General features: G+C 37.9%; 1 protein-coding gene across 4 annotated transcripts in view; it reads left to right on the forward strand.

Moving 5' to 3' along the window:
- PPARG (peroxisome proliferator activated receptor gamma) overlaps positions 1 to 13,254 on the forward strand; it is a 135,053-nt gene that overhangs the window by 88,385 nt on the left and 33,414 nt on the right. For 3 of the 4 annotated variants that reach the window (XM_036332213.1, XM_036332212.1, XM_036332211.1), the window contains 2 exons: positions 186 to 355; positions 4,381 to 4,519. In XM_036332213.1, the coding sequence (XP_036188106.1) occupies positions 186 to 355; positions 4,381 to 4,519 (309 nt within the window). Of the gene's footprint in view, positions 1 to 185; positions 356 to 4,380; positions 4,520 to 13,254 lie in introns of those variants that run through there. The other variant, XM_036332215.1, reaches the window with a different exon arrangement.

The following is a 13,254-nucleotide window of genomic DNA, read 5'->3' on the forward strand; positions in this document are numbered from 1 at the left end:
AAGATGCTGTGACTTGCCCATGCTTACCAAGCCTACTTTTCCTATGGTCTTTTCATGTTCCATAGTGGTTCTACACTTAAATAATAAAAATATGGCATTAAGGTGTACCATAATGACTTGCCCTATTGCCTTTTTAGTATTGTTTTTCATGTAATAATGACCTGCTCCCATTTCTCTATACACAGATGCAATCAAAGTGGAGCCTGCATCCCCACCTTATTATTCTGAAAAGGCTCAACTATACAATAAGCCTCATGAAGAGCCTTCCAACTCACTCATGGCAATTGAATGCCGTGTCTGTGGAGACAAAGCTTCCGGGTTTCACTATGGAGTTCATGCTTGTGAGGGATGCAAGGTAAAAAGTAATTTTCTTCTTTCTTCAAAGAATTTGTTGAAAATTTACCTATTATTTCATTTCCTATTGCAAACACATGAAAAGGAATTGAGATAAAATTGTCAAACTTTTTTTAAAACCCACTACTCAAATAATAAAATATTTGAAAACCTAAGAAAATTAATAAAAGCAGGGATACTTTGCCTCACTTTTCTTCCTCCAGATTGGTTCTAGAAGGCACTGATCTAATTTAATCCTTATATCTTGCAGCTTTTGTTTTTTTAAGTGACTTGATCAAGGGATCAAGGCAAGATACTGATGAACTGGCCCAAAACCCAGATTTCTGAATTTTCCAGTATTGTTGTTTTTTCACTGTACCATGTAATATTTTATATGTGTAAGACTTGACAGATCTAATAGATGATTGATAGATAGATAGATAGATAGATAGATAGATAAGATAGATAGATAGATAATCTTCATTTGAGCCTTAGAACAGTCCTATAAGGTTGAGCTTATATATGGCCACTAACAGATGTAGAAATTATGAATAAGTAAAGCTTTCCCATGGTCATCCATTAGTAAATGGCAGAGCTAGGACTCCTAAACCAGTGCTCTGTGTTTTCTTACTCCAGCATCAATTGAGTCATGTATTATTATGGGCAGGTAAAGAGATAGAACTATTTTGGAAAGGAGATACTATTTCGCTTCACCTTTTTTCTTTGTGAAAAGGGGAATTTTGCAAAGTTCAAATATTTAGTAATATTATGCCCAAGCATTAAAAAAATGTTAATCATCTCATATTTTCACATGTAGTCTTTTAAAATAATTAATTTTAATGTACTAAGTGAATAAAATAGTAATAGAATAGTTTTTATTTTTAAAATATATTTTTATTGATTTCAGAGAGGAAGGAAGAGGGAGAGAGAGAGAAGCATTAGTGATGAGAATCATTGATCAGCTGCCTCTTGCATGCCCCCTACTGGGAATTGAATCCCTAACCAGGGCATGTTCTCTGACCAGGAATCAAACCATGACCTCCTGGTTCATAGGTTGATGGTCAACCACTGAGCCACGCCAGCTGGGCTAGAATAGCTTTTATTATATACTCCAGGGTTCAGAATAAGTTGTTCATATTTACTTTATAAAGTAAATGTTTAGCTTTTATAAAGTTTTTATAAATATAAAATTTTAAATATTTTATATTTTGTATATTTTCTAAACATAATATTATAAATATTTATCTTATAAAATAAACACTGCTTATATTATATGAGTCAGATTTAATCCAGGGTTGGGCTTTTTTATTCAGCCCTAGCCAGTTTGTTCAGTGGTTAGAGTGTCGGCCCATAGACTGAAGGGGCTCAGGTTCAATTCTGGTCAAGGGCATGTACCTCAGTTGCAGGCTTGATCCAAGGCCCCAGTTGGGGCGCATGCAGGAGATAACTAATCCATGTGTCTCTCTCACATTGATATTTCTATCTGTTTCTGCCCCTCCCTTTCACCCTTCCTAAAAATCAATGGAAAAAAATATCCTCAGGTGAGGATTAACTATACACACACACACACACACACACACACACACACACATATATATACTAGAGGCCTGTTGCATGAAGAGATTCGTGCAATAGGCCTGCCCTTCCCCTGACTGCCAGCACCGTTTTTCCTCCGGCACCTGGGACCCAGGCCTTCACTCCAGCCACAGTGGAGAAGCCAAGCCTCTTCAGCCTTCAGTCTTTGCTCCGTGCCTGTGTATGCAAATTAACCGCCATCTTTGTTGGGTTAATTTGCATACTCATCCAATTGGCTGGTGGGCGTAGCAGAGTGACAACAATTTGCATGTTTCTCTTTTATTAGTTTACTAGAGGCCTGGTGCATGAAATTCATGCACTGGCGGGGGGAGGGGTGGCAGGTATGTGTCCCTCAGCCCAGCCTGCACCCTCTCCATTATGGAATCCCTAGGGAGATGTCCAACTGCTGGTTTAGGACCCATCCCACAGGACTGCTGGCTCCCAAACACTCGCCTGCCTGCCTGCCTGCCTGCCAGCCTGGTCACTCACTAACTGCTCCCCTGCCGGCCTGATTAACAACTAATTGCTCTCCTGCCAGAGCAGTCACCCCCAACCACCCTCCCTCCCCTGCCAGCCTCTTATGGCTGTGGCCGCTGCCATCTTTGAGGGCGTGGCATTCAATTAGCATATTCCCTCCTTATTGGCTGTGGGTGTCGCCATCTTTGAGGGTGTGGCAGTCAATTAGCATATTCCATCCTTATTGGCTGTGGGTGCCGCCATCTTTGAGGGCGGGGCAGTCAATTAGCATATTCCCTTATTGTTATGGGCACTGCCATCTTTGCGATGGCATGAGGGTCAATTAGCATATTCCCTTTTTATTAGATAGGATATCTAAACTAATATATATACCCTTTAGAATAATAAGTACACACAACTATTTTCTGAAATCGTGACTAATACATCTCCAGCTCACCAGTTCACAGACTTCACAATAATCATGAGAGTAAATTGTTGAAATTACACATTATTTTATGGACTCTGAAGCAATAAATAAGAGTGTTGTTGAAGAGTTTCTTTATCAGTAATATGAAGAAACTTTGTAGAAGCCTGCTTCATCCAGTGGCCTAAGATACCATCCTTGCCCCCACAGAACTCACAGTTTTAGTTGGGCAGTGGAGGAGGAGCAGGAAATAAACATAAATATAATAATCAAATTGTATAGTATGCTAGAAAGTCATTAGTCTATCGGGGGGGGGGGGGGAGGGAAGGGAAGAAAAACTAGAGCAGAGTAAAGGAGATCAGTGGTTCCTGAGGAAAACGGGGCAGGGACAAGCCACAGTATTAAATAAGGTGGATAAGCCTCATTGAGAAATTGAGGTGTTAGCAAAACTTGAAGGCAATGAGGGAAATAGGCAAATGTATATTTAGAGAAAGAGCTTTCTACATGAGAGAAAGAAGTAGAAAGTGACTTCAAGGATTTGGGCTTGAAAAAGTAAGAGGAAGGAGTTGTACCAACTGAAATGGAAAAGCTGTGGTGAAGTGAGTCTGTAGGGGTAAGATCAGGACTTTAGTGTTGGATATGCTGGGTTTGAGATCGCTATTAGATTTCCAAGTGAAGATGCCAAGTAAGCAGTAGAACATACTTGTCTAGAGTTCAAGATAGAAATGTGGAGAAAATAAAAATGCACATCAATGACAGAATCATACTAGTTCAGTGCTTTTTGTACCAAACAGGACCAGATAAATTTGGAAGAATTAAAAACTGAGTTTCATGAAAATGAACACAATAGAAATTAATAGGAATACTTTGAACAAAAAAGTGGAGTTAGAAAACATTTCTGAATAGAATTTTTTTCAAGACTTTCCAAAAAATATAAATATTGCAGCATTCAGTTAGCCTCAAATTGACATATTTGCTTTTTTAAGGTAGCAGTCGATTTTCTGAGGATTGATTTATTATTTCTCATGCTATTTTCCATTATCTCTTTTTGTTTGCAGGCTACAATGATTATGGAACACACACATTTTCAACTGCATAAATAAATGAAACCAATTCTGCAGGAAATTATGCAACATAGAGAATTCCAAAAAATTATCCACATGTGGATTTTTATTGGCCCTGATAATGTATTAGGATGAAATGATTGTAACTTTGCCAAACTGCTTAGCACAATTATAAGGGCTTGGCATGCTGTTGGAATGGTTTGCAGAGAGACTGAACTGATTACATGGTGTTTTATTTGCATTACATTAAATCCAGAGCACTTCCTAGAGCATGCTGAAACCCAAATGTAGAGCCAAAATACATTGAATGACATTGGTTGGATGTGGTCATCTTCTAAAACAAAACACTGGAAATCCTCTGGTTCTTTATTTTATAGCAAAGAAAATTCAGTTGCCTAAAGTCACCAGGGCCAGAACAGTGTGAAATACCCAGGCCAGTGTGCCTTTAGCCATATGTTGCTGCTTCAATGTGTCATAAAGACTTAGAATTTACTTCTTTTATTTTTTTTTTTCATTATCTTTTTGCAGGGTTTTTTCCGGAGAACAATCAGATTGAAGCTTATTTATGATAGGTGTGATCTTAACTGTCGGATCCACAAAAAAAGTAGAAATAAATGTCAGTACTGTCGGTTTCAGAAATGCCTTGCAGTGGGGATGTCTCATAATGGTAAGTGAACACTTAGCACCACATACTTTATTATTCTCTTATGGCTGCCAGATCAGTAGATATGAAGGCCGTTGATGAAAATGTGCACAGTTTTTCCACAGAATGCCAGATTTCAGAATATTGTGTACTGACAAAGCATTTCTCATTTAGGTGTGAGTTTTTAAGCTGTTAGTGCAGAATCCTCTCTAGTTGGGCATCTGCCATGATGAGAGAAAAGACTTGAAAATCTGGGGAGGTGATGGAAATGACTATAGTATTTTAAGACAAATGTAAGGATAGCTGTGATTTTTTAATGTTGCTTTAATAGTATTAAAAACAATTATACTTTACTTCTGTGTATCAGTAGTTTCTTTCTAATTTTAATGTAAGAAAATCTTGAATATGGAACTTTAGGTGGCTTCTCAGAATTTAGATGTTGTTTTTTTTCCTCTTCACTATGCAAAGATGAGTGTAGGTATAGCAATAACTTTGACTTTGAGCAGCATACAAACTTGTGGATAAAGAAATATTTTAAAGTTCCACAAAACTTCAGTGTCCATAGACACATAAGAGAATAAAACTTTCTACTTTTTAAACTCATATCAAAAACCAAGCTTATGATTTAGAGTGTCTACCTTGGGGAAGAATGTAGAAGACCTTGTTTTCATGAACTGTAGAACTAACTCAGTAAAATTATGGAAGATAGGCCTGTTTGAAGAAATAGTTCTTGATTTCTATTTAGCTCTGACTGGTTAACTAGCACACAAAACAAATTTTGACATAATAATGTTACTATATTTTTCAAGTATTAGTTTTTTAAGAACTCATTATGAGCTCAAGAAATGTAAAATGTCAAAGTGATCAAATTAAATCCAAAGTCTCATTTCGATGAATATCCTGTTTTTTTCTTTCTTTTGCCTTTATCTGATATCAAAACTGATCTGGTAAGAGGATAATCTTTAAGTCAGTCTTCATCTGTAAGAACTCCAAAGCATCTGTGAAAATTAAATTTTTGCTCCATCATGCTGATGTTTGGTTTTCACAGTGGAAATCATCAAGATATTTTGGAATCATTAATTGGTTGATACTTTACCCTTTAAAAATAGTTTACAAAATTATATTTTTATCATTAATGTTAGTTATTTGCTCTAAAGGCAAGACTGTGTTATACCTGGCCAGTGTCGTTCAGTGGCTGAGCGTCGAACCATGAACCAGGAGGTTGCGATTTGATTCCTAGTCAGGGCACATGCTAGGGTTGTGGGCTCAGTCCCCAGAGGGGGCGTGTAGGAGGCAGGCCAATCAATGATTCTCTCTCATCACTGATTTTCTATCTCCCTCCCTTCCTCTCTAAAATCAATAAAAAACACTTAAAAAAAAAAAAAAGAATGTATTCTGAATAGATCTATTAGCTATAGTAGACAGGAAGAAAATTTGGTCTAATTTTCTCAACAGTTAATCACATCTGCTCTATAGCAATATACAACTTCAGTCATTGATTGCCAAATAATTTGCTGTTTTAATTCCATCTATTTCCTTTTTTTTCAGACCTTATAAAACATAAGGGCATATTTTCAAGTCATGGGTTAGATTTTAGGTGATGCAATCAAGTTGCAATAAACTTAATTTATCTTTATGAAAAAATCTCTGATTTGAGATCATTATCTATAAAACTGCATAGGAAAGCATTGCCAATTCTGCTTTTAATTGTATTTCTTTTTTTGTCCTTTAAAAAATTGTAATTTTACACATTGATATAAAATATATTTCTTATTGCTTGTACATATTCATTTAAAATATATCTCCCTGGAAAAACTAAGATGGCAGCATAGATAAACACCGGGAAATTGCTGCCTCCCACAACAACTTCAAAAATATAACAAAAGACAAAACGGACATCATCCAGAACTACAGGAAGGCTGGCTGAGTGGAAATTCTACAACTAGAAGGAAAGAAAAGCACACTGAGAGCCAGAGGAGCTGCGGAGGTAAGGGGAAAAGGTACGGAGGCTCGCGCACGCAGAAAGGGGCTGGCGCCTGAGGACGCGGCTGTCTTTTTGAATCAGGAGGGAGTCACAAGCTCCCGACTGCTCTGAACTCTGGTTCCGGGAAGTCTCTGGGGACCCAGGACTCATACGGGGAGAAACTGGACTGTCTGGCAGGAGGCAGAACTCAGAACTTGAGGTCGGCTTTCCCTCAGAGGTGCTTACAGCAATTAGATCCAAGAGCCAGTGTACCCAGTGGTCAGAGGGGGACCATCCAGATTACAACTCCTCAGATCCATAAGGGACACACTCAGGGTGCAGACTCAGTGAGCACCAAAACCCCACTGAAGCAAGTCTTGCCCCAGAAGGGTGTCTTCAGCACAGAAGTTCTCCCACTACAGACACAGCTGATTCTCACTGCCAATTGGCCTGGAGGTCAATTCCTCCCAGTGACCCTACAACAATCAAGGCATATCTACAACAAGACTGTGCAAAAAGCCCACAAGGGAGTACACCAAGAGTGTCCACCTCAGGTAACTGGGGAGGCTGAGCCACTGGGCCCTACAGGACACCTAGCACACAAAACCACTCTACCAACACAGGGAAGCATAAAAAATGCGGAGACAAAGAAACAGGTCACAAATGACAGAAATGGAGGAAAGCAAACGACTGGATATAGAGTTCAAGGCCACGTTTATAAGGTTTTTCAAGAATTTTATGGAAACCGCCGATAAATTTAGTGACACCCTCGATAAATCTAGTGAGACTCTCGAGGTTATGAAAAAGGACCAACTAGAAATTAAGCATACACTGACTGAAATAAAGAATAATATACAGAGATCCAACAGCAGATAAGAGGATCCTAAGAATCAAGTCAAAGATTTGAAATATGAAGAAACAAAAAATACCCAACCGAAAAAGAAAAAAGAAAAGAGATTCCAAAAATATGAAGATAGTGTAAGGAGCCTCTGGCACAACTTCAAGCGTACCAACATCAGAATTATAGGGGTACCAGAAGGAGAGAGAGGGCAAGATATTGAAAACCTATTTGAAGAAATAATGACAGAAAACTTCCCCTACCTGGTCAAAGAAATAGACTTACAAGTCCAGGAAGCGCAGAGAACCCCAAACAAAAGGAACCCAAAGAGGACCACACCAAGACACATCATAATTAAAATGCCAAGAGCAAAAGACGAAGAGAGAATCTTAAAAGCAGCAAGAGAAAGACAGTCAGTTACCTACAAGGGAGTACCCATACGACTGTCAGCTGATTTCTCAACAGAAACCATGCAGGCCAGAAGAGACTGGCAAGAAATATTCAAAGTGATGAATAGCAAGAACCTGCAACCAAGATTACTCTACCCAGGAAAGCTATCATTCAGAATAGAAGGTCAGATAAAGAGCTTCACAGATAAGAAAACGCTAAAGGAGTTCATCACCACCAAACCAGCATTATATGAAATGCTGAAAGGTATTCTTTAAGAAGAGGAAGAAGAAAAAGGAACTCTTACCATTTGCCACAGCATGGATGGAACTGGAGAGCGGGTAAATACCACATGATCTCACTCATTTGTGGAATATAATGAACAACATAAACTGATGAACAAGGACTGATCCAGAGACGGAGAGGCATTGATTGGACTGTCGGGCCTTGGAGGGAAGGTAGGGGAGAGTGGGGGTAAGGGGGAAAGATCAACCAAAGGACTTATATGCAAGCATATAGGCCTAACCAATGGACACGGACAACGGGGGGGTGAAGGCATGAGCAGGGGGGGTAGAGGGTAACGTGGGGATAAGGACACATATGTAATATCTTAATCAATAAAAAATATATTTAAAAAAATAATAAAAATAATAAAATAAAATATATCTCCCATTTCTTATTGTTTATAGGGCCAGTAATATTTAAAGCCCAACCTATGTGTTATTGAGGGTATAATTTTCTCTTCCCAGAAAAGTCAAAGAAAGCTATCATGAACTGAATAAGGTGATCTTTGGACATCATGTGACTATTAAAGGAATTAAATATCATGGCATCAAAGGCTTATGCAGTTCAACACTTACAGGATTGCACACATGACTAAGAAAATCCCTTCCCAGGGGTTTTTATGGTAATGTGTTTGCTGCACAGAGAAGAAAACCATTTGATATAACACAAGAAGGGAAACTCAACAACTAGATTTTGATTAGTTTTGCCTGTTTTCCTGATGAAGAAAACATTTTCAAATACAAAGTTTTCTAGGAAATCTTAGTAACTATTTAGATTCATTGCTTTGGCCAATATGAGGCCAACAGTAATGAGGTTTCCATTCATATAAAATTCCTTTTTGTTATTGTTGTATGTGAATGAACAATATAAGCAGAGCCAACGCATATTATTTTATTATTTACTTCATACATGAAAAGCAGCTCTGAATATGAAACATTGACTAGTCAAAATTCTTAATGACTAAATTATCTCATAAAAAATAAAGAGGGACCATTTAAAAATATGATTAATATCAAAGATTTTAACAGCAGAACTTGAAACAAACATTACACTTTGAAAATCTATAAAAATTGTGAGTGCCCATTGACTGAAGAAGGAATATTAATCTATGAGATGTAATGTAATAACCCACCAACTTTTCAAAAGAGGCTCCTTATGTTATACCAAAATCAGCACCTTGCTGTTTTCAGAATGTACAAGAAGAGATGAACATCCCCCAAAGTAAATTTATTCCATTCTGTGTTACTTTTATTTTTGCTCTTTGGTATCTGTTTATTCTATGCATTTAGCTTCCACATTAGCTACCCACTCCCAGCTTTGAAGGAGGCTTCCGAAGTAACCTTCAAGGACCCTAAGAACCCTGGGGAGTGTTGTTTGAAAATCACTGAAACCAGTGATTGCTAAGTTCCTTCAACTTCGAAAATTCTATGATATTACGTAAGTCAAGCAACCTGCTTACTGAATTTTTCACTTTTCAGTTAAGCTATTCTGTATCTTATCGACAATGTCACTGTCTTCCTAAATATTTAGGCAACTGGTTATCTGTCAATTGCCTGAGTTTAAAAGTTTTCATCTATATGCTTTGGTACCATAAAAATATAATTCATCTGCCTGAATCAGGTCTTCTGTATGTTCCAATCAATTGCTCAGTAACTTAGGGCAATACATTTGATGATTGCATAATGATGTAGCCCAGATACAAATTTAAAGCAGTCCAGACTAAAGAATGTATGAATGGTATGGTTGGATAATAGTATATGGTTTCACCTGAAGATAGAACCTGTATTTTGATTGTAGAAGGGCATGATTTCAGCATTCTTCTAACTGGAAACGTAGTTATTTCTCAAATACCCATTTCCAGCACTGGATGGAAAAAGCACCCAGTTGTTAGGCTGAGATGCTCTGGGAACAAATTTTTTGTTTTTCTGTAATTATCAAAATGAACACATGTTGCCATGATTTTGGTCATTTAATAATCCATCAGTTTTAGACCGTGGGCTGATTGCTCCAAAGTTTTCCTGAATTGTCTCAAGCATAATCAGTTCAATACCCTGTCTAGACACCTTTAGAGGAAGGCTCCAAGTAATGCAGAAATAAAGAGGCAACTTCTTGGGCTATCCAGAATTAACTTACTAAGGGGTTATTGCATCAGCTGCTATTTGTTTTATATTTTGAGTTAGTGAAGCTGGTATCTACAGAATCTTGATAAAAATACTCTCATAGATTAATATTCCTTCTTCAGTTAATGGACACTCACAAATTTTTATAGAATTTTCAAAGTATAATGTTTGTTTCAAGTTCTGTCAAAATCTTTGACATTAATCATATTTTTAAATGTTCCCTCTTATTTTTTTTATATATTTTATTGATTTTTTACAGAGAGGAAGGGAGAGGAATAGAGAGTTAGAAACATCAATGAGAGAGAAACATCGATTAGCTGCCTCCCGCACACCCCTCACTGGGAATGCGCCCGCAACCAAGGCACATGTCCCTGACCGGAATCGAACCCGGGACCCTTCAGTCTGCAGGCCGACGCTCCATCCACTGAGCCAAACCAGTTAGGGCATATTTTTTATGAGATAATTTAGTCATTAAGAATTTTGACTAGTCCGTGTTTCATATTCAAACTTGCTTTTCATGTATGAAGTAAATAATAAAATAATAAGCGTTGGCTCTGCATTTAAAAAATAATCTGATGTAGAAAAGAATTGACTTACGGTACTTGAGTCATTCATCTAGGTTTTACCCTATACCATTGAGATTTGACTAAAAATTATGCTTTGCATATGTATAAAATTAGTGAAACCTTAGCTTTGCTGATTAGGATGTCCTATTATGTAAATAATGGGGTTTCCTTTTATTTAAAAAAAAAAGCTGACAACTTAAAAATAATTTCTCAGTGGCTTCATAAAAATTCAGAAAAGTGGTTTTATAGATATTTGTGGCACTCAGCATTTTCAAGATAGTTCCCTCCTTCCTTGTAAACAGAAGCTTAGTGTATATTGCAAAAAAAAGAAAAGAAAATCTCAATGGCAAATGAATTTAAACTTCAACATGTTTCTCTTTCTTTTCTTTAGTCTTCTTTGTGGTATAAATTACCCAAATGTTAACTTTTAGGGAACTATAACAGAGTAAAAAGTGCTAATGTACAGGGCAGCTATGATACTCAAGCCTGCATGGCCTTCATGATTGCCCACTCTCTAGCCTCCACCACCTTATCCCACTGCTGCTCTTTTTCACATATATTTCAGGCAAACTGTGTTCTTTGTTGTTCCTGGAGAATGCTAGTGGGTCTTTGTGTATTATGTTCTTTGGTTCCCTGTCAAAATTCTATCTGGCATTCAAGGCCCAGTTCAAATGGCTTCTCTTCCATAAGACTTTTAATTTCCCGTTCTTCCCCTTCTCTTGTTTTATAACTTTCTCTGATACCACATTGTGCCTCATAAAGCAAAGGAGTGATCATATCTATGCTACCAAAAGCCAAACTACTAAAGACAGCAGTAAAAAGGATATATGAAAGGGGTTGCAAATCAAGGAAGTTTACCAGAACACCCATGCAAAATTATGAACTAAGACATTGGGATGGGTAAGAAGAAATGGAATTGAGAGAAAAATTAGAGCAATGACCAATGAATACAAATGTCTGCAGGAAGAGAGGCTGTTGAGATTATTCGAGGTATCTAGTTTGGTGATAGAATGAACTAACCAAGAAAGGAAAACAGAGGAGACAGTTTGGAGGGAGAAAATGAAAAGTTCAGTTTTATGTTGTAGTTGAAGTGCTTATGGGATATCCAACATCCACATATAAAGGAATCTAGAAGGAAGTGAAAAATAAGGATCCAAATCTCAAAAAGAGAAGGCAGGAGCCCAGCCAGCGTGGCTTAGTGGTTGAGTGTTTACCCATGAACCAGAGCAGTGGTCGGCAAACCGCGGCTCACGAGCCACATGCAGCTCTTTGGCCCCTTGAGTGTGGCTCTTCCACAAAATACCACGTGCACGTACAGGGAACGTTGTGGAGTGAAAGAAGATGTAGTGTCGAGGATTGAGAAAGGTATGTTGAGATGGTTTGGACATATAGAGAGGATGAACGAAAGGAGATAGACGAAACAAGTATACAAGACGAGTGTGGATGGGAGAGTTGGAAGGGGTCGACTTCAGTGAACATACCTCAATCAGATTGAAGCCGTTTTTAGCAAAGGCCAGTTTGGGAGTACCCTAATTAAGTTAATAACAATGTGCCTACCTATATAGTTTTAAGTTTAAAAAATTTGGCTCTCAAAAGAAATTTCAATCGTTGTACTGTTGATATTTGGCTCTGTTGACTAATGAGTTTGCCGACCACTGAACCAGGGGGTCACAGTTTGATTCCCAGTCAGGGTACATGCCCAGGTTGCATGCTCAATCACCAGTGTGGGGTGTGCAGGAGGCAGCTGTTCAATACTTCTTCCTCATTATTGATGTTTCTCTCTCTCTCTCTCTCTCTCTCTCTCTCTCTCTCTCTCTCTCTCTCTTTCTTCTTCTTCTTCTTCTTCTTCTTCTTCTTCTTCTTCTTCTTCTTCTTCTCTGAAATCAATAAAAAAATATTTTTTTAAAAAAGAGAGAGAAGGCAGGAGTCATTGGCACATTCTGTGTTAGAAGATCAAAGTAGGAAGAACAGAATATAAGTGAAGGAAGGAGGTCTGGAAAATAGCAGGCAGAAAGAGGAGAACCAGAAAACCAGAAACCAGCATGAGAAATTTTTTAAATATCAATGGTATTAAAAGCTGGGAGACTGCTGGAGAGAGCAAGTAGGAGAACTTAGAAGAGGCCCCTAGATCTGACTGTGAAAAAAGAATTAGGGACTTTTAAGAGCAAAGTTTTGGTCAATTTAAATGAAGCAAAAACTAGGTTGCAGTGGGTTGGGAAGTAAATAAAGAGCAAGTGACAAATGCAGATGGAGAGGAAAGACCACTCTTTCAATAACTTCAATGGTGGAGGAAAAATAGCATAAAGGGGAGATGCCCTAGGATCAGAACCTTAAACATCTGCTTCAGTGGAAAGGAAGGAGCTAGTAAAAAGGGGTACATGAGGGAAAGAATAATCTGTGTATATTTAGAATCATCTTGCCACGCCCCCCCCCCCCAATCCAGTTTGCCTAGCACAATGTCTTGCATCAAACAAGTGTTCAATGAATGAATTCAATGATGTCAAGTAAGATTTAGGGAATCAGAGACTGAATCAGAAGGTAAGGCAGTAGTGTTTTGTTCATCTCTACTTTGGAAAGAAACCTAAGCAAATGTTTAAATG

Source organism: Myotis myotis, unplaced genomic scaffold (genome assembly GCF_014108235.1).
Source record: "Myotis myotis isolate mMyoMyo1 unplaced genomic scaffold, mMyoMyo1.p scaffold_m19_p_13, whole genome shotgun sequence".
Classification (NCBI taxonomy): Eukaryota; Metazoa; Chordata; class Mammalia; order Chiroptera; family Vespertilionidae; genus Myotis; species Myotis myotis.